Source organism: Denticeps clupeoides, chromosome 7 (assembly GCF_900700375.1).
Source record: "Denticeps clupeoides chromosome 7, fDenClu1.1, whole genome shotgun sequence".
Taxonomy (NCBI): Eukaryota; Metazoa; Chordata; class Actinopteri; order Clupeiformes; family Denticipitidae; genus Denticeps; species Denticeps clupeoides.
Genome location: NC_041713.1, coordinates 1,687,728 through 1,714,447, shown reverse-complemented (window position 1 = coordinate 1,714,447; position 26,720 = coordinate 1,687,728). Strand labels below are relative to the sequence as shown.

The 26,720-nt window shown below is 51.2% G+C and overlaps 2 protein-coding genes and 1 long non-coding RNA gene across 5 annotated transcripts; 2 read left to right on the top strand and 1 right to left on the bottom strand.

Annotated features, from left to right (window-relative positions):
- The first annotated feature begins 14,532 nt into the window (after window positions 1-14,532).
- Window positions 14,533-15,589, top strand: junbb (JunB proto-oncogene, AP-1 transcription factor subunit b). The gene has a single exon (XM_028986509.1). The coding sequence runs from the start codon at window positions 14,535-14,537 to the stop codon at window positions 15,492-15,494; it is 960 nt and encodes a 319-aa protein (XP_028842342.1). The 5' UTR covers window positions 14,533-14,534; the 3' UTR covers window positions 15,495-15,589.
- Window positions 15,590-18,096: 2,507 nt separating this feature from the next.
- rtbdn (retbindin) lies at window positions 18,097-21,752 on the bottom strand. Of its 3 annotated transcripts, none has more exons than XM_028987676.1 (6): window positions 21,659-21,752; window positions 21,276-21,441; window positions 20,672-20,768; window positions 20,393-20,521; window positions 20,215-20,311; window positions 18,097-19,100 (listed from the first exon to the last, which is right to left on the bottom strand). In XM_028987676.1, exons 2-6 carry the CDS (start codon window positions 21,430-21,432, stop codon window positions 18,750-18,752), a joined length of 831 nt encoding a protein of 276 aa, XP_028843509.1. In that variant the 5' UTR covers window positions 21,433-21,441; window positions 21,659-21,752; the 3' UTR covers window positions 18,097-18,749. The 3 variants fall into 3 exon arrangements, with proteins under 3 accessions (XP_028843509.1, XP_028843511.1, XP_028843510.1); XM_028987678.1 differs by having other exon boundaries at window positions 21,611-21,686; XM_028987677.1 differs by lacking the exon at window positions 21,659-21,752 and adding an exon at window positions 21,571-21,590.
- On the top strand, window positions 21,366-26,134 carry LOC114794855 (uncharacterized). The gene is made up of 3 exons (XR_003750386.1): window positions 21,366-22,499; window positions 22,597-24,307; window positions 24,989-26,134. It is a non-coding gene; the product is annotated as an uncharacterized LOC114794855 (long non-coding RNA).
- Window positions 26,135-26,720: the final 586 nt, after the last annotated feature.

Below are 26,720 nucleotides of genomic sequence, written 5' to 3'. Positions count from 1 at the left end.
AGGGTTTCAGACAAGGGACCAGACCACGTCTTCTGAAGCCATTTCCACTCCTGCTAGTGCTCTCCTGAGAAACATCAGGCCGAGAGCTTCGCGCCGAGAGCTTTTACTGGCAGCGGCGACGGAGACGGGCTGATTGCATCCAGATTGCGGGAACGGGACAGAAAAAGGCCGCTCGTCAGCAGCTCCTGCGGGAATATTTACGGCCGCGCGATTATCGGCGCGGTTTCGACACCGAGCCGAAAAAGAGTCAAAGCGAGGGACTCATGAGTTGCGGGCTCTTGGGTGCGGAACAAAGAAAGTTTTTGTGGAGCGGCCCGAGCGCCTGCGCGCCCACGCACCGCGAACGCCACCCCTAATTACAGCCGCCCGCCCCCGCCGAGGAGGACAGGCGGGCGGAGATTAAACAGCTTCACAGACAAACATTAACCCAGAGCCTGACCCCACAGGCCGCCAGAAAGGCCCGTGGTGGGGCGAGAGAGGAGAAGAGAGAGAAAAAAACACATTCCGTTTCCCGTAAGGCGGGAAAGGGGGAGGGAGGGGATTTTGGGAAGCACCGTGAGTCATCACTTTTTCTTTCGCCGGTGGGGTCCGTCCCTCCCTCGCTCCTCTCCCGGCCAGAAGCGAGGCGGGCCGATCGGATTACGCCGCGTGAGGGGCGCTCCATCTGGCTCTTACTGTAATACCCCGGTATAATGTCCCACTTTTCGTGGTGCCACGGCCCACTAACGTTTCATTAGTTTATCATCAGCAATAAAACCAAATCCTGCCGTCGTCTACGTGTGTGGAAAAGCTGGTTTCATCTCATGTATTCATTTATACAGCAAATATAACACAGCAAACGTGACATGAGGGAGGCTTTTCTGCCGAAAAAGCCCTGTGTCCTGTTTATTTACATCTTTTGGAATTTACTCTACGCCCTTATCCAGTAGTTACAGGGACAGTCCCCCCTGGAGACACTCAGGAACCTTGGAACGTGTGGAAGGAGTTGGTTTGATGACCTCAGGTTTCTAGATGGTGAGCAACAGATTCAGGTCCCGTCCACACGGGACTGTTACATGCAAGTGTAAAGACAAGAAAAGTCAAAACCCACTACGGAACAGAGCAATTCAAGTAATTTTCATGATCCGGTCCAGCAAGGGCTACTCCGGGTCCGGAGTTTGTTTCATCTTCGTCCTGCGTTATTATGCTTCCTGATTGTGTTCACCTGTGTATGATGGTATAAAGCTGCCCTGTTTGTGCCTGTTCGCTGGGTCATTGCGTGGTGATGTTTTTTATCCCGTCTAGCATGTATTAAACCCCTGTTTCGTGACGTTGTGCGTATGCGTCCTTCTTCCTCGCCATGTCCAGCCATCGTGACAGTAATACATTAATGATAAAGACAAATAAGTAAATAAGAAATACATTCGAAATAAATGACAACGAATAGCGACGAACAAAAGCGGAAAAAAGAGAAAAACAAACAAACACAGACAAGGAACATGTGGCTCAGCTGGTAACGACCAGGCATCCTGCAACACAACACACCAACACACCAGGACGTAACAAGGACACGGTTGTTACTTTAAATTCTTTAAGTGGGTTCCAGAGCGAAGTTGTCCTTTCTGCGTCTCTGTGTGGACGACAACATTTCAGACACCGCGCCCGCGTGGACGCAGGTTTTATTGGAAACGAAAACCCGTTGTAGAGAGAAACGTTCTCATGTGGACAGGACCTTAAATATCTGCACGATATGGTTGTGCCTCTCCATCTTTTGTAAGTCTTTACGTTTGCATGAAAACCCACTCCGTGGTGACTATTTAGTTTCATGTGGCACAGTCGCCAATTACAGGAGTGAAGCCCAGTGTCCTGCTGCTGTCCCAGCATGCACCATGGAGATTGACAGGCCTCAGTGGTCCCTTTGTGCTGCGCGCGAGAGGCACGTGGGACAGCACTGCTGTGGGTGCCTGATGAGTAAAGCGTGAGTAAAGGATGAGTAATTGCCACCATCAGGGCTGGAGATGTTTCCCAGAGATGGAGATTGGCAGAGAAAAAGGCTGTCAGGTTGCTGAAGGAGAAAGTGGGAGAGTCTGCCGCTCCACCTCCATCTTCTTTACTTCTGTACGTTCATATTACTTATTTCATTACCCCGACCCACCCTCTCTCTCTCCGCCGCTCGGTGTCACCTGTCAGGTCAGATACAGGGGACGTCGGCTGCTGTCCGTGGCGCTTCGCCCACCGCTCTTCACAAGCAGACAGCGTGTTCCAAACATCGCCGCGAAGCGTCCTCCCATCCCCCAACACACACACACACACACACACACACTCACGCACACACACCCAGTCTGCTGCTCTGAACATAACAACACTGTCAGCCCACAGACACACACATACACACACACACTCACTCAGAGTGAATATGTGCATTAAAACACAAACCACAGCAAAACCCACATCAATTATCTAAACATGGCGCTTCCAGGAAAAGTACGTTCATTGGAGCGGGTGTCGGTGGGCGTGGCCTCAGCAGTGGAAAAGGAAGGAAAAAAAGGCGTACGGAGGGCAGAAATCGATGAGGGCCGCATGTGGAGGTTCTTTAATGGTTCCACATTTCCACATCCACTCGGACCCGCCTTCATACATTCAGAGAGAAGAGTCACACAATTGCCCAATTACGCATTCGCTTCAGACCTTCACCAAATAGCTGCTTAAAAGTAAAGAGCATTAGAAGCAAATGTGGTTTTCAAAAGTTGCAGCCACCGAGCGAGGGACAAAACTAACGTCGTTTTTGTCCAAAAAATTATGACAAATGGAAACAAGACAAGACGCAAGGTAAACGCTGGTCATGTGATGATAACTATAACGGAATATATCATGTAATATTGTTGACGAATGAAAACGAGACTAAATGTGCTTTCCAAGGTAAAAACGGGACTGAAATGTCTCATCGTTTTCGTTGCCACGTTAGTTAGTCTTGGATAATTGACTGTGTCGGGGACAGTTACTAGTTGTAATGATCTGTAGGATGCCCTCCGTCCCTTTCTAATTCAGTCCTCACGGCGGGTGACGGCAGGAATGAACCTACGAATGTGCATCGCAAGAATTTCAAATCCCGTTCACGACGCAAACAAAATGACCTCTGACCTCCTGAGCTGTTCTCTTTGCTGCATGCTAATAAGCTGCTTGTCGACATCATTTTCATTTGCCAGTTAGTTAAACCTTTTAAAAAGGACATCGTCTCTTGAACACGGTTATTTAGCAGTATGTTGGAACACAGTAGATTTAAACCGAATTAAACTCCTGAACCGTCTTATCTTTCTGTACAAAGGAGTGCCATTTTGAATAAGGCATCAGTTCCCCAGACCATGCATTAGTAAGAGCTTAATTATTGATTATAAATTTTAATAATGATTTTAATGCTATTCATCACCCTGTTTACATAGCGACTGGATTAATTTTACTTCATTAGCAGATTGTCTATTATCTGCACATTTAGTTCCGTTATCCATGTCGTTGTACGTGGTGTTTTGTGTCATCAGGTTCCTACTGAACCTTTTCTTGTCCTGGTAAACAGTCCACTGTCTGTCCCCGGCGTCACCGGGCCACTCTAACGGAACCGGGGGGTTAGGAGGTCCGCACAAAAACGGCAAAACAGACACCAAGCACTGACCACAGGAGCACAGATGGCATGAGTGTGACCAGAGTGGCACGGGGCTGTTCGTATGAATCACACATGTGAATCATAAGGTCTGTTGGCCGAAAAGCCACAACCGTTACAGACAAACACACACACACACACACACACACACACACACACACAGTATTCACCAAATTAATAAAATTGGCCCCCATTGTCATACAGTGGCATGTGACAGAATTTGGGATCTACCTGCCCAGGACGAAAAGCACCAACTCCACTTCAATTAATTAATCAATAATCTGAACACCTGCACGACCACCAACACACACACAGACACGCCCCCTTCCTCCACACACACCCACACACAACACTTGGACACTAATGCAAACATAGATGCACACACATTCATAATTGACCTTCACTTTTCTAATGTAGGGCATGTATAGAAGAGTGAAGTGAAAGTGATTAGTCGTCACACCACAACAGCACAGCACCCAGTGCACACGGTAAAATGTGGTCTCTGCATTTAACCCGAGGGAGCAGTTGGCAGCCATGACAGGCGCCCGGGGAGCAGTGTGTGGGGACGGTTCCTTCACCAAAGGGACCTCAAAAGGCTGGAGTCCTTGTCATCGCACAGGTCACACAGAAGACAACAGCTGCTTTAGTCCTCGGGTTTTGCACTTTGCAACGGACACACCATGTCTCTCAATGAGCTCCTTATAAAGCCACATCCTCACTGCTGTATATATTTTATTGGTTTATTACACAAGCGTCACTTGAAGAAAAAAATAAAGAAGTTTGGGGACGTGCGATCGGGCCCGTTATAGATTTAAATGGAACTTTATTGCTGGCCGAGCCACCGACCGCTGCATGTGACTAACCGCAGCGGCCGCTTCCTTCCCTCTAACAGCCCCATGCATGGAAATATCTCCTCTACGTGGAACCTGGGCCCTCGGCCGCCCGTACGCGCCTCGAACCGGCTTGGCTGAGGTCACCGCTTCCTCACCCTGCAGTCTGCGAGGACGATTGAGCAAGTCGCTGACGCGCGAGCTGGGCGGCTCCTCGGAACGCTCGCGCCGTACGTCCCCGCTGTTGTGTCTTCACGATCGCACATATTCATCCGGTTAATGGTAAGGGCCGGCGCTGCAGGAAAAAGGAAGTGGCGGGCATCCTGCCCAGCAGGGGCTGCTGCGGGTAAATGGATTGTGGGTCGAGTGGGAAAAACAGAATAGAGAATAAGTGGCGAGGGAAGAAGGGGAGCATGAGGGGCCTGGCGAGGTGGCTGTAATAAAACAAAAAAAGGAACGAAAAAAGACGAGCATGCATTAAAGCAGGGAAAACAAGACGGATAAAAAGTACGCCATGCAGCACAGGTGGAAAATCCAACAGACATAAAGTGTAATTAAACTGACTCGGAGGAAGAAATTGTTCCACAATTTACGGCACTAACCAGACGCCCTTATCCAGAGCGACTTACAGTCAGTAGTTACAGGGACAGTCCCCCCCCTGGAGACACTCAGGGTTAAGTGTCTTGCTCAGGGACATGATGGTAGTAAGTGGGGTTCGAACCCCGAGTGTCCAACCCGCTTCTATACAGCAGCTTCTTAAAGAAAACAGATGGATGGAGACGCCTGCGTGTGTTTAGGTGGTTCTGTTGGTTCATGTCGGTCGAAGCGCACGATGAAAAGTATGCGCCGTGGCCTGACTCACGCTGGCCCGGGGGGTTCGAGTGTCGTGTTTGCTCCAACTGCGAATGGAAAGCAGATACAGGAGGGCCTCAGGGTTTCCTTTCATGTCCGTCCAGGACGCATCTGTCCTGCCCATAAAAACCAGCCGCAGAACCACAGCTACATCCAAGCCGGGACGCGGGCAGCCTCATTTATTTACTGTGATTTATTCACTTTCAACCCTGTTACACACTCATAAAGACACTTACATTCATGAAAATGGCCATTACCTGCACTGTATTCAGTGGAGGGGCGGAGCCTGACTACGGCGTGCACTAAAAAAAGATATTTGTAGAAGAGAAGTGAAGATATTGTCGTTGTAAAGTGTGTCCTCTGCATTTAACCATCACCCTTAGTGAGCAGTGGGTAGCCATGACACCCGCTCGGCCACCACTGGCACCACTGGGGCAGTGGTGGCCTAGCAGTAAAGGAAGCGGTCATGGCTGCCCACTGCTCACCAAGGGTGATGGTTAAAAGCAGAGGACACATTTCACTGTGTGCACCGTGTGCTGTGCTGCTGTGTTTTTTTTTTTTTTTTACATGATGGAGGTGGGCCGCCCGAGGCAGAGAACCCCGGTCTCCCGCATTTTCTGTGCTGTTGTTACCTTTTTCTTTTTACGCATTCTAAAATGGAGATTCCGTGAGTGAGGTTGTCTCTGATTCTTCACTGGCACGGTCCCCCGGTTGTTTGACCTGCTATCGGTCCTCGCCAGAGCGCCGCCACGACCGATTAACACACGTCCGTGGAGCAGAGCGGAGGAGTGTGACGGAGGGAGAGAGAACTTGCCAGGGCTCCACACAGCTGGGATGTCATTGCGCGCGTCAGGCAGGCTATTCCAGGGCTCCGACGCAGGTGCATGCGTACACGTACACACACACACACACACACACACACACACACACAGGCGGATCCATTTTGGTCCCTCTTTTAATTAAATCCCACCAGCACCGAGCTCCATCGCTCTCTCGTTTTATCCCCCCCCGTTTCTCTCACTCTCCATCTCTATCTTGCCTCACAATCTCTCCCACGCTCGGCGCCGGCTGCCAGACCACGTCTCCCTGGCAACGGTCGCTTCCTGTTTGTCTGGTTCTCCAGGGAAGGCAGAAATGGCTGGCGACTGCTGCTCAAACGGCGAGGAAAAGCTCCTCCGTCTCTCCACCGGTCAGGTCGGGTCGGGTCGGGTCGGGTCATCCGCTTTATATTAGCCATAATTATCCAGCGGATGGCACCTCCGTTTCCCAGAACAACTAAGAGCGGCGGTGACCCTTGCTCCCGGTAAACACGATTACGCGTAATTGCATGTGGCCACGCTGGACGAATGCATCCGAACCTCGGAACATCATCTTCTGTCCGCTTAGAATGAACGTTCCTCACGCGCCGAAGATGATTCACAGCACGTCTTGCGTCCACCAGGAGCTCGGCACAGGCGGGTTTTGGCAAAGTTATGTAGCAGTGCGGCAACTGAAGATGAGACCAGATGATGGCCAGCAGGAGAACCGCTGAGCGAGAGCGCAGGTTTGGTTCACGTCCGACATTCCACAAAGTGGAGCAATGAGCCCCGCTTTAACTGGCCCTTTCAGGCCCCCCCGAGGGTCGACCTCAACTTCCTGTCACGTCTCAACTTGAAGGCCCATCGGGTAGTCAATGTTATCGGGTTTCAGTATGATCAAATTAATCAGTGCTGTCAGTCATTAAAGTGAAGTGATTGTCATTGTGATGCACAGCAGCACAGCACATGGTGCACACAGTGAAATTTGTCCTCTGTATTTAACCCATCACCCTGAGTGAGCAGTGGGCAGCCATGACAGGCGCCCGGGGAGCAGTGTGTGGGGACGGTGCTTTGCTCAGTGGCACCTTGGATCGGGATTCGAACCGGCAACCTTCTGATTACGGGGCCGCTTCTTAACCACTAGGCCACCACCGCCCCTATGAATGCCACCACTGCCCCCTTTCTTATGCTATCAGTTAATCGCGATTAATCGCGATTGCCGGTCACTGTGAATGGAGTGACGCCATGTGCCCTGACGTGTGGAGCTCCAACTTCCCACTTCCGAGGTACTTCAACTGCAGTGTGAACGACTGGATGGAATCTGAACGCGTCCTTCCCAGCCTTCCGAGGGGTCAAAAATGCAGGTCATGAAGCAACAATGGTGCATGTGACCTCCGCCCTGCACCGAGGAAGTGCAGCGGCGCGGACAGCAGCACGCAGGACGCGGTTCATCTCGTCCGTCGTGTTCAGCTCGTACATTTCAAAGCAACAGAAGATGAAAGAGTTCTGGAAACTGAAGGCTGAGAAGGGAAAAGAGTTCAAAGCCGACGCTCTTTTTTTCTCCTCAAGATGGACTCTCTGAAGACCACATCAAACAAGGCGAATAGAAGGAGGAGGGAAAGTTTTGCGTGTGTATGTGTGTGCGTGCACGTCCTTCATCAGCTACGTGGAGCCGCGCGGAGAATAAAGGCTGTCAGCTCTAATAACGCCGGCGCTCAGCGAACACCCAGAGTGCACCACTGCTCAGCAGCTGCCGCGGAGATGAAGCGGAGGGAGGTCTGCACGGCCCACACACACACACACACCTGCCCCATGAGCGTTCCCACACTCCCTCTGTCTCACACACACTCACACACACACACACACACGCGTCCTATGACCTTATGACCTTCCGGCGGCTTGAGATACTGACGGTCCAATCCGTTACTTTCCCTGAAACGGAGGAAATACGACTCACACGGGGAATCACAGTTTGTCGGTCTGTCCACCTTTCTGGAGATGATTCATTAAACTAAATTTAAACAGATAATTTACACACACACACACACACACACACACACTGCATCCTTGTATGGTAGTTTGAAGTGTTTCGCCAGAAAAATGACACACACACACACCCTCATACACACATAACAAAAGTGTGTCATGTACACACACACATGGACACACTCCCCGTGGTCCAGCATCCACGGCACAGGAAGTGACCTCTGAGTGGGGAGTTCAGGGGTCACAGTGTGTGTTGCTTTTTGAGAACTGATGGTACTTGGTTTATTCCCAGGTACGTGAGCCACGTGGGAGGGGCCACGCCCAGGCCATTAATTTATGCGCATATTCTTCGGACCTGCAGTGTGCAGAAATAGGATTTTGTGTCACTTTCAGGCTTTGGCCTTTCACCACAAATTTGGGTGCTAAAGAGTGCGAAAAGAAGCATTTTAATGGTTTCATCACGCTTGTGGGTTTGGGGCCGCGGCAGCAGCAAGGCACAGTGTGGGTCCCCCCTGCAGATGAGAGTCTGTTGGGTTCACACCGGGGTCGGGAACAGGCGAGCGAGACGGGAACGAGTGTGAACTGCTGAGCCGGCGCCGTACAGTACTTTATATCAGGCCGGGGGGGAGAGGGGAATCCTGGGTAACCGCTCAGCCCCTGCATGCATGCGGTAGGGAGGTAGGTGAGTTTACACACACACACACACACACACACACACACACACACACACACACACACACACACACACTCACAACGCAAGGCTGCAGGGCTGGGAATGAGATGAAAACTAATCCAGAGTGATGGCTTGTACGTGTGTAGGTGGAGGATAGGCATGGGGGACGGTGTGTGTGTGTGTGTGTGTGTGTGTGTGTGTAGGACCACCTACACGCTTTTCACCTGCTGGTGCTGTTTGCGTGGGGGTCGCTATAGATGTGCGCTCCACATTGATCGGTTATTCCTGTTCTCCTGAAACAATAAGCCTCGAGCGACACTTTCACCTCCATCTCTGAACGCTCGTTCTGCGGCAGCTTTTCATTCCCAGCTGAAGAACCAGATTTTATAGCTTTTCATTGCATCTTGGTAATAAAGTAAATATCGTCTTGTTGGTTGCATGTGGTCCTGTCTGGGTGCTAGTAGCCTAGCGGGTAACACACTCGCCAATGAACCAGAAGACCCAGGTTCAAGTCCCACTTACTACCATCGTGTCCCTGAGCAAGACACTTAACCCTGAGTGTCTCCAGGGGGGGACTGTCCCTGTAACTACTGATTGTAAGTCGCTCTGGATAAGGGCGTCTGGTAAATGCTGTAAATGTATAGTGTATAGTGTCTGACGGGGCCTCAGAGCATGACTCAGCTCGAATGTTGGGGTGTGTGTGTGTGTGTGTGTGTGTGTGTGTGTCTGCTCTGCTAACAGTTGGGGTTTCTGAGGTTTGTTTACGGCCTTGATTCCATCGATGAGGACCTGACACGGGTAAACAGGTTACGCCATGACGATGGAAACTGTCAAATTTTACTCACGACACCTTTGCATTGACACCTTTGCTACAGAGCTGAGGGAACGCTGCAGAATTCGTCGCCCAGACGAGAGGCTAATTCTGAATAGCAGAATTAGCCCCACCGCCGGTCGACTGTTAAATGAATGACTGATGCAGGGACGGAACAAGTTAGAGGAGGAGCAGGGATGAGGTGCTTCTCTATGTCATTAATATTGTCTGGATAAGTAGCAGTGTACCAAGTTTCATGATTGCATGTGGAGATATGAATACAGTCTCCACGTTTCATGCATTAAAATCATAATCAAGGCCTACCACAGCCGGCCGATGCTAAGTGGTGGTAGCCTGAATCCTGAATCTCAAAAAATGGCGGTGTGTATGTATGTGACACGCTTTTGTTATGCCTGCATGGGTGTCATTTTTCCGGTCAAACATGAACTAAACTACCATGCATGGATTTAGTGTGTGTTCAAACGTAATATTTATACATAAAGTACAGTGAAGAAACATTTCCGTTCTGAACTCCAGTTGGTAATAAAATTAGCAGTGACAGTTGACACCAACAGCAAAGTTTTCAGAGAGCGCTGAGTACTTTTGAGCCATGAATTCGAATTCAAGGTCACCGAGAACGTATGGGGGCTAGCGCGAGGCTAATCAACCCAGTTAAGCTTGAAGGTCTGGAGATGATTTGGTGTCAGTACGTGGCCAAAATGTTGTCACCACATCTACTTTGCAATCTGTTTGCACCACTTGACCTGAATTTGGGCCAAATGAAGCCACAAAATTGTCTGGAGGAAATCTGTGGCTGTTGTTTCCTGAAATACACTACTTAGCGCGCACTGCACGAAACCCGGGGCAATTAGCGCCGATGAAGACTGAGCCGGTGCTGCTAATAGGCTAGCAGTTCGTAAACATGGCTGTCCTGCTAGTGCAGCACATTAGACCTCGAGACCTTCTGGAGTGTTCCTCAAACCATTTCTGAGGGGTGGACAATGTTTAGGTGGACTGAATGTGTTTCATACACGTGAATGCAGGACCCGAGGTTCTCCAGCAGAACCTTCTCATTCCTATCGTGCACCCTGGTACCATCTCTTCCCCAGGTAAGAGACTTCATGGCCACGTGTTTCTTCAGACTACGTTCTTGTCCACGTTCATGGTAATAAGACATGAAACTGATATGATGGATACAGCTGACATGTACGGACTGGTAATTGACAGAATAACCCATGTTTGTGGCTAATTCTCTGAGATCAGGTCATTCTTGGCGCTGATAAACCTGATTAGAACGCTCGCCTCCGTCCAGACATGTTGAAACTGGAGAAGTGTTTTATTGCGACGGGTGTAATGTTTATGTTTCTGCTGCGCCGGGGCGTGAGTCGCAACTTACTCACGACTTTATCGCCGTCTCCCTCGCGCTCTTATCGGCCGCTGGGGGGTCACGACCCTCTCACCTGTCACAGGTCCAGAGGGGCTCCCTGCGCATAGAGTTCTTTTTCCACCTCGGCCCCTGCATCCGAATGCAATGATTCATGGAATGTAAATCAGAACAGGAACACAGTGGTCATATACGTGCAATGTTCCTCGTTGCGTTTTCGCTCAGCTGCTACAATGCTGGTCATTTTCATTTAGTAATGTACATCCATAACATTTATTACACGTATCCAGTCGGCCACTACCACCCTCGACTGTAATGGTGCAAGGTTGGTGAAAGCAGCAGTGTATTGCATTTCATTTAATGCACTGGATCCCGGGATGGGAGGAGGGGACGTTTGCGCGGACTCGGCATGGAGGTGCTCTGTTGACAATAAAAGAGAGAGAAACGACCTTCAGATGTCAGCAGGGACAGTTCCAGGTCATTCTGAGAGATGTGGCAGCTCCAGTCGGCCCTTTGAAGAATGGCAGGACCTGGCTGGTGTCGACACCATCGGGTCGGAAAGGCAGGGAGAAATCCAGGGGAATCCCGGAGACCAGCCGGCTGTTTGCATTTGCAGACCAGGAGTCATCAGTCTGTGAGTCCGCAGATAAAGCCTGAAGCGGCTGGCGTTACGGTCCCCCCTGCCATTACACACGGACGAAAAGCAGATAAACTGAGTCGTTACAAGCTGATCCGATAAACACACGTCTGCTGGAGGCCAGCTAGATAACAATATCTTCATGGCCTGTGGCGCTCTGATGCCTCCACACTCACCAAGAAACGCACTCAGTGTCCTTCGGGATGGCCGTGCAAGCCTCATCCCTGCAGGACAGACCCACGCCAGGACAGCACGTCCACGTCCGTCCCCACGGCCTGGCCTGCCCTCCCACATGAGGGGTGTGCATTCCTCAATTTTTTCACATCGAAGGAACAATGTGTTCTGGGATACATGTACGTACCTGTACGTATGTACGTATGTCTGTCACTAGTACGTCTTGTGTGTCCTGCTGGATGTCTGTAGAGATGGCGCTCGAGTAAGAATTTCATTGTGATTGGTACATTACGACAATCATTTTTTTTTACATTTACATTTACGGAATTTACCAGACGCCCTTATCCAGAGCGACTTACAATCAGTAGTTACAGGGACAGTCCCCCCCTGGGGACAGTCAGGGTTAAGTGTCTTGCTCGGGGACACGATGGTAGTAAGTGGGGTTTGAACCTGGGTCTTCTGGTTCATAGGCGAGTGTGTTACCCGCTAGGCAACTACCACCCGAAGTGGATGAAAATCACTGCCCATTTCAGCATGTTGTTGTGTCAGATGCTGCGCGTCCAACACACGGCTGTTCAGTGAGTGACCAGGTCGTGACCAACCTCGTTGTTGATCTGTGCACAACGGAACAGAGGTCTTTTCAATCTAAAATGTCCAGGGGTCGCGAGTGTGGCGTGGCACTCGCAGGCGTCGGTCGGCGGGAACAGAGGTCCAGTGTGGAGATGCGTCTGAGCAGCTCGATGCCAATCAATCGGCCAGAGATTGGCGTTAATTGGTCCGAAGGGGTCGGTGCACGGGCCCGCGTGGTGGATGACAGGCCGAGGCTATTTACGAGCTATTTACGACCGCAGCGTGCCACCGCATCACCGTCAGAGCCCCCATTATGTCCCGCGGAAGAATCCGCCTTTCTTTGCCGCTGCCAATCAGCGGCCCTCGGCCCCCTGGCCTCTCTCCCGCCTCCTCTTCCTGCCGACAGAGACAAATCTTCACACTCCGAAGGGCGGCCGAAAGACAAAAGCGAAACTCTGGCTCCCCTGCCCGGGGTCACGGTGAGTCACGGCCAAGGCAGCCAATGGGGAGGCTGCTCTCCACGGGACGCTGACAATAAGATGGCTGTGTGGAGGTAGTCGGGCATTAACAGCGGAGCGGCTCTTTTAAACCGGCGCCAGGACCTCTCCGTAGCCAGGGCACGGTGGCACGTACGTGACAGAGCTCCGGCTATTTCAGCCCCTTTCACGTTCATGTTAAAGTTATTTTGAAGCTGTTTTGGAGACTGCAAATGAAATCCGATATTTCAAGCAGTTCTGTCAAAATGTTCCGAAAAAAAAAAAAAAAAAAAAAAAGTTCCGTCTAAATGTTCCACTAAACTAAATTTAGTGCTGAAAGAACAGATTTCATTACTGAGAGTCTAAATAGTGAGAGTTAGTGGGTAGATGCCGAAAGCTTAGCAAATGTTCCATGCAGTTACTTGTACGACTGGTTTCACTATATTATTTATATTTAATAACACACAAATAAATGAAATGAAAACCTTACACTGGAAAAGGAAAAAGACTGAAACTGTGTCAGGAGGTAGGAAGCTCCCAATTGCATACAGCACAGGGCGGTTTATAATGTGGCTAATTTACTCCAGTTTAGGTTTTTCAGGCTTGTGATCATCTTACAAGCAGATTTAAACATGTTTTTTTGCTGTAGATACAGCCGTATGCATATTTTTCATCTGAAGGCGTGTGCTTTTTCCCCCTTAATCCAGTTCGAGCTGAATCCTGAGGTCATTTACAGCATTTCACACTTGTTTCTCAATCAATTTCCTGCAACAGGTTCAACCGTGTAGTGACAGACAAGGAATGAAATGGGTCAGACTCGGTTTTCCAGTTATCTGGGTTTTATTTGTGTTAAACTTTTTGCCGTGCAATTTCCTTCGGTATTAATAAAAAAAGCTTTCTGATTCCGTTTTGCTGCCATTACCTTCTGCTTCTATCCACTTTCTGCTATGACAATTGCAATTTCCCACTTGTGGGACTCATAAAGGTTGATATTATCTTATTTCAAAATGCTCCCATTAGAGACTATCACAATTTATTCACAGTTTATTAGCAAGGGGGGAGGAAGAAAGCATTAAACAACAATCTAGTTCGTGAATATGAATAATATTCATGTATAATATTCTGGACGGGCCGAGAATAATTAGAGCTGAAAGAAAGACCGGAGCCCCGCGTCTCCTGGCTGCGTGAAGTCTGCCTCGAAACAACATTCCATAGTATTTACAGAAGGGGAGGGGCCGGGGGCGTGGCCTTTCCCGCCGACAGGAAACGAGGAGCCTCTGTGCCCATTTATGGAGCGCGAACTTCCTACTGAAGGGCGCCGGAGGAACAGCGTTACCATTATTAAGAGTTAAAAAGAGTTCAAGAAGGGCGTTTAATTAAAAGCACAGATCACTTAATAAACCAGGACAAAAACAAAAACGGCATCATTTAATTAAATGTAATAATTTAAAAAGCCACTGATGTGTAAAAACCTACGTTGTAAACGTTTTGGTTGGATTCAAGATTAAAAATCGGAAATATCAGAAACGCAGATGAAGAGCGATCATTATTCCGTTATTAATGAGCCCGGGGGCTTGTTTACTATCCCCGAGTTCCCGGCAACCACGTCACTGCGCAGTGACGTCGCTCGGCGGGGGCGGGGCCGCGGCGGCCGCGGCCAATCAGCGGCGGGCCGCCGGGCCGCGCCGCGATCAGTGCATATAAACCGGCATGTGGCGGCCGCTCGGCGAAACGCGACCCCGCTCCCCCGACCGCATGTCCGCCAGGATGGAGCAGACGTTCTACCACGACGACGCGTTCCTGCTGTCCTACGGCGGCCACCCGGACGCGGCGCCGCACGACTACAAGCTCCCGTACCGGAACCCGGGCCACCCCGCCGCCGACCTGGGCTCGCTGAAGCTCGCCGCGCCGGAGCTGGAGCGGCTCATCATCCAGAGCGGCGTCGGCGGCGGCTGCGGCGGCGTCATCACCAGCCCCAGCCCGGGCCAGTACCTGTACAGCCGGCCCATCACGGACGAGCAGGAGGGCTTCGCGGAGGGCTTCGTCAAGGCGCTGGACGAGCTGCACAAGATGAACCAGATGCCCCCGCCCAACGTGTCCATTGGCGCCGGCGGCGTGACGACGTGCTCCGCCGCGGCCCCCGCGTTCGGCTCCTCCCTGCAGCCCGAGCCGCCCATCTACGCGACGCTGAACGCGTACTGCCCGAACCCGAACCCGAGCCCGTCCGCCACGATCAGCTACCTCCCCCCGCACCAGGACGCCGCCTACCAGCTCCAGAACCAGCACCAGAACCAGCACCCCCTGGCCGCCCCGGGGCTCCACCCGCAGCGCCTGCTGGGCCTGAAGGAGGAGCCGCAGACGGTGCCCGACATGCACAGCAGCGACGGCTCCCCGCCCGTGTCCCCCATCGACATGGAGACGCAGGAGCGCATCAAGGCGGAGCGCAAGCGGCTGCGCAACCGCCTGGCGGCCACCAAGTGCCGGCGGCGCAAGCTGGAGCGCATCGCGCGGCTGGAGGACAAGGTGAAGGCGCTGAAGTCGGACAACGCGGGCCTGTCCAGCGCCGCGTCGCTGCTGCGGGAGCAGGTGGCGCAGCTCAAGCAGAGGGTGCTGCGCCACGTGACCAGCGGCTGCCAGCTGGCGCTCGGCGGCAAGATGGAGGCGTTCTAGGACGCGGCCGCGGGTTCGGCGGCGCGCCGAGCGGACGCCCGCGGGACGGGGGTGCGGGCTCGGCGCGGACTTTGGTTGCTCTGTAAATTATTTTCTTATTATTGTTTATTATCATTTTTTTTTTTTTTTTGGTCAGGTTGATCCTGTCGAGTGTTCTTTAAAAAAATCCGTTATTATTATGATATGTGCGCTGTTTTATTTAAGTAAAATATGGTTATGAAACTCTACTCCCTTCTCTGGTGTCACCTGTTTCGGACCACGCCCACTTCCGGCCCGCGGAGCGTTCTGATCATTACAGCACGCTTTCATCTCGTACGCACGACTGTACCTGTTACGCAGGGCTTCCTTCATGCCAAACACACACACACACACACACATATATACACACACACGCTGACGACATAAGGCGGCGGGTCTTTCCTGGCTCCGCACGTCTGTCCATATCTGGCCACTTCCGGCTCGGTGCGTCACTCTCATGGTGAACATCCTGTTTGTGGTTTTGTTTTGTTTATTTACCGCATAAGTATGAAATATGACGTCATGAAAGATACAAAATAAATACTAATGATGCATAAAGGCAGAAAGATAATGATAAACACCGAACACTCCTAGCTTGTTGATGCTCTTATTCAGAGCAATTTACATTTATTATGAGGCAATTAAATGAAAGATCTCAGAAATCTGTCAGACTTGGCCTAGTTAAGATGACCTTTGCCCTCTGTGTGGCTCCTGTTTCATTTATAGTTACAGCATTTTCCAGACGTCCTTATCCACTCCAGTCAGTAGTGACAGGATCAGTCCCCCTGGAGACACTCAGGGTTTAGTGTCCTGCTCTGGGACACGATGGTAGTAAGTGGGGCTTGAACCTGGGACTTTGTGGTCTTCTGGTGTTTTATCCTCCAGGCTACTACCACACACCCATTGAAAGTGACTCTGTGGACAGTGAAGTGGGGCTGGACGTACTGGAATGCTGCACAAAATCAATAATAAAATGTAATCCTATTAATAATGCCATAGTGGTGTAGGTCAGTGCCTGTACATTAACTGTACAGCATTTCTGTCCCTCTGTATTGAAGGACGGTTCCACAGACCCCACACACATCAGAACTCGGGCGAGATGGCAGCGAACGTGCTGCAGGTCAGCCTGGCGCAGAAGGATGGGAAATGACAGGGACTTGTGGGACGTCAGGAACGGAGGCGGAACGTGGGAGGTTTTGGCGCGAATGGGCGCCTGCATTCATGGACGGACACGCACACACACACACACCAATATTTTAATAAACAAACCATCTCACAAGAACTGAAGCTGCAGCAGGTAAGATAAGACAATCCCAAAAAAACATTTTTGGAATATGGTGAAAACAACACAACATTCCTGATTTGTCCTCCCCTTCATACGTGATGGTGTTTTCTGCTGCCGCTGAATGACGTGAACCACCAACCTCCTCTTGCATCAAAGACACCCACATCAAAGGGCATTTAAAGAGGGACGCCAGCGTGTTTTGGAGAGACTGAAGACTGAAGCGATTCCCTCGTTTCCATTCACACCTCCAGTGTGTTGTTCTGCGCCGTGGAAACACTCACCACCCATTTATTACCACGAACCTGCTCTGGTAATAAATGGGTGTCTCTGGTGAAGAAGTCGCTCAGAGTAAAGTTCACCTGGAGGTGGAGGTGGAGGTGGTGGAAATCCAGACATCAGCTCAGAGTGTGATGCGAGCGGTGACGTCAGAGGCGGTGGTGGGCTCGTTTCTTCCCACCCTCCATACCTCCGGTCCACAGCAGATTCTGCCGTACATTTCACCCACGAGTGGATGAACACACACACACACACACACACACACAAACACACACACATATAAAGATATATGCTTGTTATGTAAGGAGTGTAATCATCATTAGTCTGAGATTCGTGTGCGAGTGCACAGCGCCCTCTATTGAAATTATCTGTTATTTCACTCAATTTGTACCAAAAGATTATCAAGATCTCATCGAAAAGTGATGTCACACAAACAAACAAGCATCATTACAATTACATAATTTAATTACAGAGCCCAAAATTACACTAGACTTTGGTAAATCCAGACAAAATGGCAGAATATATTTGGATATGATGTCTTGACGTAGCTCTGGTGTGCTGTAGGCTTCCTGCTACCCCCCCCCCCCCCCCCCCCCCCCCCCCCCCCCCCCCCCCCTGGCTCTAGCTGTCATGGTGCCCACTGCTCACTCAGGGTGATGAGTTAAATGCAGAGGACAAATTTCACTGTGTGCACCGTGTGCTGTGCTGCTTTGTATCACATGTAACAATCACTTCACTTAGCTGCAGATGCAATACATTGTAATATTAAGGATATTTGTTTTTTCCAGGTTTAATAGTTCTTTACCATTTACATTTACAGTATTTACCAGACGCCCTTATACAGAGCGACTTACAATCAGTAGTTACAGGGACAGTCCCCCCCTGGAGACACTCAGGGTTAAGTGTCTTGCTCAGGGACACGATGGTAGTAAGTGGGGTTTGAACCTGGGTATTCTGGTTCATAGGCGAGTGTTTTTACCAGTTCCTCACTTCACTTTACCGTACAGTAAAAACAGCAAGAGAGACACTAGAAATCAACTTTTTAATTGAGGACATGAAGAAAACATTACAGCTTGTACCTTCAGACAAAGACCTTCTCCAGGAGACCACGCCCATTCAGCGTTTCCAATTAGATACAGTCGTCAGAAACTACATCTCGTCCCACCAGCCCAGTCAGGCCATCCCACCTCGCCGGCCAATCACAGCGCAGTCTGAAGCTCCGACTGCTTCTCGTCCTGTACAACAGCAGTACACTACAGCACGACATCAAGACGTACACACACAGGGGTGCGGAATTAAACGGTGATTTCGAGGGCGGTGTGGAGACGCAGGAGCCGAGCCGCAGCGCGCTTTAAAGATGGAGCGTGTTTTATTAGTGGGATGCGCTATTAATGTGCACTACCAGGAGCTTTAGGGCCGTTTAGGAACAGTTTTGTGAACTGAGATACCATTAACTGGATGAAAACTGGATGTAGACGACCCTCAACTCAGATCTCACGCCTTCTGAAAGCTCGGCCGTCACCACCGGAGGGCGCTGACTCTCCTGCTCCTGACTCCTTGCTGTAGTTGCTATGATGGGAGGGGGCGGAGCCTAGAAATGTGCAGTGGGGACTGTGACAGAGGGGGGTCTAATCTCAGGCAAGGTCGGCGGGGGGGACGGGAAGCCCCTCAGAGAGTCACACCTTGGTCTCCGCCCCGCTGCCGCTCCCCTCCGCCTCGACGTCCGCCAGGGGGACGGAGCGCTTGCGCAGCGCCGCGTTGCCGCCGCGCCTCCCGGCCCGCGGGGGCGCTGTGGCGGTCCGCGGCAGGCCGTGGCAGGGCGCGCGGTACTGCGGCAGGCCCGACTTGGTGGTGTCCAGCTCCTCGGGGTCTTCTTCTCGAGCCCGGAGGGCGGCGATCACGTCCCGGTCCGTGGGGCCGAGGTTCAGACAGCCGCAGGCGTGGCCGCCGTCATCTTCTTCGTCCTCCACGGTCACGAACGCGTCGCCCCAGAGGCTCTCGCACAGGTCCTGGCCGTGCTGGTACATCTGAGACAAGAGCCGTGTGTCAGCACCATGTTATCAACCAGAAAGAAGAGACCACCAGAACAGAACCAGAACCACAGAAGACGGGTCTCACTGCATGTCACAGCCTGTCACCACAACAAAATCAATACAACTCATGTTGTGCCGCAGAGGTTTTATGTCATCAAAGCTGAAGTGTCTCCTGGCGGTTAAGGAAGCGGCCCCGTAATCAGACGGCTGCCGGTTCGAATCCCAAGCTGCCAAGGTGCCACTGAGGTCCCCTTAATGAAGGTCCCGTCCCCACACGCTGCTCCCCGGGCGCCTGTCATGGTGCCCACTGCTCACCAAGGGTGACGGTTAAATACAGAGGACGCGTGTCACATGTGCTGTGCTGCAGTGTCTCACAATGCCAATCACTTCACTTTTATCACTTTCTTTTCTTCCTGGTTTACAGATCAGCAGTGAGCTGGTGCATTCTGGGAATGTCGGTTTGGGTTGGCGGCCCAGGCTCGTGTGTGTGTGCGTTCTGGGTTAAAGAAGACGTCGTGTGTGTGTGTGTGTGTGTGTGTGTGTGTGCACGACTCTGAATGTATCTGGCTGTGATTATATTTGTTGTGCGCGCTCAGGTCCAGTGTGCTCCTCTGGGTTTCCTCCCCCGTGTGTCGGAGAGAATCTGCACAGCGTCCGTCATGTTGAGGACGTCGCGCCTCGGGCCATCGGGAGGCGCTGTCAGCTCGACACGACACCGAACTCGCGCCTCAACATTTTCTGTCTCCAGCCATGCATTAGCAGCTCAGATTCTGTGACATTATTCAGCGTCACGGTTTTACAGGAAGCTTCTGGAAGCTCCGTGGCTCTGATGATCACTGTGGCCTTAACTCGCTGTGACTGTACAGAATTCTATTTTTAAAATGCACACACACACACACACACACAGAGACACAAATGGTGATGTGAAGTGACAAGGCCGCAGCGTGGATCAGGCCGGACCGGGTAGCTGGTCCCAGCTGTGCACCAGCCCTGGGTCACCTCCCCTCTCTCTCTCTCTCTCTCTCTCTCTCTCTCTTTTAATGGGGAATTTGTACCAGAGGGTGAGGGTGAGAGGGTCAAAGGGCACGACCTGAACATGGAAACTCACCTGCTGGTATGGCACACAGCTACCGGTGCAGTTGTGGCCGCGAGGGTCGACGGCCCACTCACGCGCACACGTCAGCTCCGACCGGCACGCCTCGAACCTGGAAAAAGATGTCCGCGCACGGAACACGTGGCTTTACCAACCGCGTCTGGGCGGAGATTTCACACCGGCACGATCTTACCAGTCTCTGCAGAAACTGTGGCATATGGGCACCGCCTTGAGGGAGGAGCCATGCTGGGGGTGTGGCCAGCGGGCAGCGTCCGGGGAGCAGCGGTAGAAGCAGATGACGCGCTTCAGAAAGCTCTTGCAGCTGAGGGGTGGAGCCAGAGATAGAGAGAGAGGGAGAGAAGGAGAGAGTCGGGTGATTATTATTCACTTTGGAATATGACCTACTTTCTGACTATTTAATTGTCAGCTACAGATCCGTATCCATGGTGACGAGGGAGGGGGAGGAAATTACCCAGGGGTCAGAGAGCCACACTTGTCCCAGGGGACGTTTTCTGAGCTGGCTGGAGGGTCCACGAGATCCTGGATGTGGTCCTCAGAACAGCAGGCATCTAACCAGAGGGGCGACAGTGATGAACGCCAACGATCTAACATCGGGTCCACTCTCCTTTCCAATCCCATGCATTCATTTTTAACCCTTAACCATCATCATAAATCATCTTGCAACAGAAAATTGAACCAGGGTGCATTTTACATTTTATATTTAATGATAATGTCAATAAACGTTCCATACAATTTCATCACATTCCAAGTTTAGTATGTATATAATCCTAGAAAAGTGGAACGACACAGGACTTCGTCCTGAAACAGTTATTCAATTGCCGTTTAATTCAATTCCATTTGCTGGTTTGAACCTAAATGGGTGAGTTTAGTCCACAACTCCAGACTGTCGCCTCTGGAACAGTTAGGTAAGATAAGATCAAACGCACAAATTGCATTTGTCACGGCAGAAAGCGGATAGAAACAAAGGTAACAGCAGCAAAAAATAAATATGTATATGTATTTATCTGCAAAATAGTTAGTGCAAATTCAGCAAATAAAACATAATAAATGCGTACTGTCCGTGTAGAGCGAACACTCCCTCAGCGCGGGCTCCGGACCGGGCGTGGCCTTGTGCCGTCCGTCCTGCAGACACGCCCCTCCCTCTGACCACGCCCAGGAGAGCAGAGAGGCCGACAGCCAGGCGAGGATCAACATGTTGGCGGACACGCCCATTTCCACGCCCTGCGGAGCAGAAGCGGGTCAGCACCTCGGACAGCGCGACGTCGAAACACGCGAATAACAGCAGGTTCGTCCCGACGTCGACTCCCCAGACCCGATCTAACAGGAGATCGGTTCAGGGAGCGACGTCACCTCCGATTTCCCGCGCCGCCTCCGCGACCCCTACGTCTACCGCGGACGAGATCGGCCGTTTCCGTGTTCGCTCGGCGTTCCGTCGCACCTTCTTCTCGCTCGGCTGCTGCAGGACGTCGTCGGTGCTGCGCTCCTCGGCTGAGCTGCCGCTCCACTGAAGGGCATGTGGATCTCCGCCGGCTCCGCCCTCCGCCCTGGCCCCGCCCACCAGACGGCTGTCATTAAGAAACTGCTGGTACTGGTCACGCTGGACTAATCCAGCAGCAGCGCGTTAATTACGAATTTGTCATTGAGATGTCACGGGCGTGGTCGTGTACATGTAAATAGAGGCGAACAGAATTCCGACCAGACAAGGAAACAGGTGAAAGGTCATGTTGTGTGGGTGTGGCCACAAGGTGGGGGTCGTGATCCCCCGGATCGTTCAGGGTTTGGACAGATGTGCTGATGATGAAGAGATGGCAGGTTTTGCCGATGGTAAAATGCCTGACAGGTCAGGAGGAAGATGGCGTGCAGGGCTGATGGAGCAGATCCTCTCAGGACCTCCGCCCTCATGACGGCCGCGGTAATCCCCGCCGCGACTCGGGGAATTAAGGCATTTTTGGCAGCATTAATACCGGGGAGCGCAGTGGCCTACATTCCCCGAGACTAAGGACTTCAGGAAGTCTGGAAAAACACCCACAGGCTGATCAGCCATCAGCATTGGGAATGCTGCCCAGTGTCAAGCAGGTCCCACTTCTCAAGGTATCTGCTGTGAAGTCTGAAACCAATCTCATCCTGGGGTGCCTCCATGGGTTGAACGTCCTGGACGGAGATCTGGAGAATCAGGGGGTCAAGTCAACACCGCAAACTCACTGTGTTCTTCAAACCAGTCCTGCTGGGCTCATCTTTCTGCTGACAGTGGATACTGTCACCAAAAATGGGAGGACATGGTTAGTAACCAAGTCCTTTTTTTTTAGGCAGGTTGAGCATCTCAACATGAGAGAAGGAGCCATGGTAGAACATTGACCAGACCCTTGTCTTCACCAGGTAAACAACACGCGAAGACCTGGCTTCATGACGCAAAAGAAGATGCGAATTATAAGACCAAGAGGCCGTCCATGGCTCCAAGGCCCGACTCCGACTCTCCTGCGACCATCGTAGGAGCTTTTGATGGACACAGGGTCACCATGCCACAGCCATACAGCACCAAACACAACAAGCTGTGATGGACTGAGTTGCAGTTCGGTTCCTACCAGGTCCTGGTAGGCTCTAACCACGGGGACTCAAGATAATGTGCCCCTGTCGTCTAGCGTCACAGTTTGGTCCTAATGAAAGTTGCTCAAATCCAGAATAAGGAGGTGAATCAGTTTGTTCCCTTTACCTGTAATAATGGCTGACATTAAATAGCATCTAGTGTTAGCTTAGCATAATTCTCTCGGGCCCCGTCCACACAAGAATGTTTTTCTATCCAAACTTTCTTGTAGGTGCCGCAGGACAACCACGAACGTAGGACACATTTGGGGTTAAAGGTCAGGTTGGAGGTTGGACTGGTACGTCAGCGTTTTCAGTCTGGAACCCCTGTTAGAAGATAACCGTCCTGGGTCTCCTGAAACGGCGTCTCTGTGTGGACGCAAATTGTCCAGTTTTTAGAGAAGGACGTTGTCGTGCGGACGCGTCCTCGGTTTGGCAGGTTTTTCGCAGACTGTTTCGTAACAAGACGAGCGTTATTTTCAGGCCGAGGCCGTCTGCTCCGCTCGCTCCCGTGCACAGGAAGAATAGTCCCTCTGTACGCAGCTATTCGGGGACAGATGAACTGGGACACTCAGACACGTCCTCAACGTCCCGCTGTGTTCTCATACCACGGGGTCACCGCGACGGCGATTACGCTCAGCAAGCTGGTTAATTGCTGGACATTCGTTTCCACTATTTAGAGGTTGCTGCTTCTGATCTACTGACCTATCTGCGTCTGGCGGGGTTTTTGTGAGGGTCGGAAGGTAAAATTAGACGCCATTCGCCCCGCTGGGAATATTTTGGACGTGGCGGGACTGTGTGCTTACGTGTGTGTTTTTCTTCGCGATATTTCGTGTATCCGGCTGGTTGTGAAAAGACAGGAGGTCTCAGTTACAGAAAAAACAGAACGTTTATTTCCACTCTTATTAACATCAGCATCTCGTAGCTTCAATACAGATTTTCAAAGTAAAAAAAAAAAAAGAACAAGTTGAACATAATTGGATTTTAACATATTTAAAAAAAAAAAAAGACACGATTTCACCGGGACAGGAAGGTCAACGAAGGGTCATGGCAGGTTTGTTCCAGACATGGCGACCCCTCAGAAGAACTCAGGAGGTGCTGGTGGGAGGGGTTTGGCGGCGTTCAGCACGAACGTCCTGTCGCGTTGGTCATGGGGATGGTGGGCGTGGCCAAGTCCCAAACGGAACGGTGTCCGTGCCGGTTAGCTTGTGTCGGGCTTCAGCTTCTGCTCCTGGATCTTCTTCCCGCAGTTCATGGCCAGCGTGGCCACTGCGTAGGAAGAGAGGATGACGATGGTGCTGCCCACGAAGTTGGAGGACGCGCCCCTGGCCGCCACCCGGTATCCCCTCTTGGAGTAGATGTTGTCGGCGGCGATGACGGTCTGCGGTACGGGCTCCATGACGACGCTGTCCCGCTCGGCGTCTCCGATTCTCTGGGACGAGGTGCCTGTGACCTGCTATAAGAGCGGCCGCGCCCGGCCCCGCCCACACGCGTCACACCCGTCCAGGTAAACAGCTGCCTGCGTCAATGAGACTGGAAATAGGCAGTCAGGGGTTTGGAGGGGGGGGCGGAGCTCTTAATGCCATTAAAGAATTACAGCAGCCAGGGCGGGGCCGGATTAACCTGGCCGAGTGGGTCATTATAGTGAGACGCGTCACGTAGAGTAATGACGATGACATGCAGGCCGCGGTCACGTCCGCGCTCAGGTCCATTCTGCATGAGGACACTGGGAGCCTGGACCTGGACAGTCCCACCGTGCCACCACAACATCAGCTCAATTCACTTTTTATTCGTTTGGACATACCGTGTCCAAAACATCAGGGCCTACAAAAGCGGCCCTAGTGACAGGGTCCAGGGCGAAGGTGACGAAGGTGACCTGCTCCGGTGACTCACGTTGTCTTTTACGTCATGCGGATGAGCTGGCGTGCCATTTACCCAGGATCCACCAGTGCTCTGGGTAAACGGCGTAAAATGTGAAGTTGCTCGGCTGGACGTCGGGACACGTGCGGCGGTCCCAGACGTCTCCTCCCGCCGTGGCGCGCCACAGGAGTCTGGGAGCCGCTTTAGTCTCCGGCGCCGGTGCCAACTTCGTCACGGAGATTTTCCCAGAGCAGCGCTGCACAACGTTACAAATTCACGTTCGTCGCTCCGTAAAATGTGTGTGTTTTTTTATATTTTTTATTAATAGAGGGGCAAACAGCCTTGGGGTTGTCAGGAGGTGCAAAGCGTCCATTCATTTTCCTGTAGCTGCAGTAACCGGGAAGAAAACCTGTATATGGGATGATATAGACGCACATCCGGATGCAGGCGCCGGAGGACATATTTCTGCGTCCCCAGACAAGATGCTGACGAATGGCCGCGCGCGCTGCCGGGGACGATGCAGTTCAGCTCTTCCCCTTCAGACACGCCGTAAATAAACAAGCCGTGGATCTGGATTCTTAAGTTTAAGTTTAAGTGAAGTGATTGTCACGTGTGATACACAGCAGCACAGCACACGGTGCACACAGTGAAATTTGTCCTCTGTATTTAACCATCACCCTGAGTGAGCAGTGGGCACCCGGGGAGCAGTGTGTGGGGACGTTACTTTGCTCAGTGGCACCTTGGCGGATCAGGATTCGAACCTGCAACCTTCTGATTACGGGACCGCTTCCTTAACCACTAGGCCACCACTTCCCCAGGACGTCTTACCGGGACTACTGGCAGCATCTCGCACCCAATCCCTTCATGGCACCGGCCAGAGTTCAAACAAAGACGCCAACATGATCCCCCCACACGGCGGCAGGACGGCCGACTCCTGGCAACTGTCACGGGCTGTCGTGTCAGGACACCGACTCTCGCAGCTCCTGCGTCTTCTTAAAGGGCCGAGCATCAACCCTGACAACGAATAAAAAACACACGAACAAAGTACAGGTAAATGCGAGATACGATGGAACCTCCACCGATACAGACTGTCCACATACACCTGGCTTTTGTGGGCCATTCTGACAAAATTAGATTAGATTAGATTAGATTAGATTCAACTTTATTGTCATTACACATGTACAAGTACAGGGCAACGAAATGGCTGTGCAAACACTGATGAACATGAATACTTGTTAATTCTGTACTCATTTTCTGATAATAAGATAAACTACAGGTTATTACCCAATAGCATAAATTGGGCCCTGAATGGTTAACCCCAAAAACCTTATTTTTTTATCTTTATCTTTTATTGAATGTTCATATATGTTTTTAACAAAGAGTTCACCCTGTTCAACCATTTGTGAAATATTGATCATGGTGGTATTATTAATATGATTGTCCAGCCCACCTTTTATTCTACTGTTAATAAAAACACACTATATTTAAACTCCCCTGTCATTTGATCTAAACAGATATGAATGTTTATAGATGGGGTCTAATTTGTCACTATGCACACAGCAGCATTTAGCAATAATTACAATTATTTATTACTAATACAATCATTAGTTTTTCATTAGTTATTGCAATTGTTTATTATTATTAATTTCACAAAAGTGTCGTTGATACCACGTTCTTGGGGGGTTTTATTCTAGATTTCTATTTATTCTGGTGGTAGTAGCCTAGTGGCTAAGATTTACTTACTACCACTTACTACCATCGTGTCCCACTTAACCCTGAGTGTCTCCAGGGGGACTGTCCCTGTAAATACTGATTGTAAGTCGCTGCTGATTTGAAGTGGATATGCGCGTCTGTTAAATGCTGTAAACATGAATTAAGGTGGCGCTGCTGCTGTTATCCGCCAGAAGGGGGCGCACCTGACCGTCTTTCACTCCAGGACCAACGCGTTTAACGCGATTGTCGATCGTGATCGTGGATTATTATTTGTGATCAAATCAACACGAACGCAGTGTGCAGAAGTCTATGTGGTCGTAAACCTCTCAAGCAGAAGTCGGCGACCT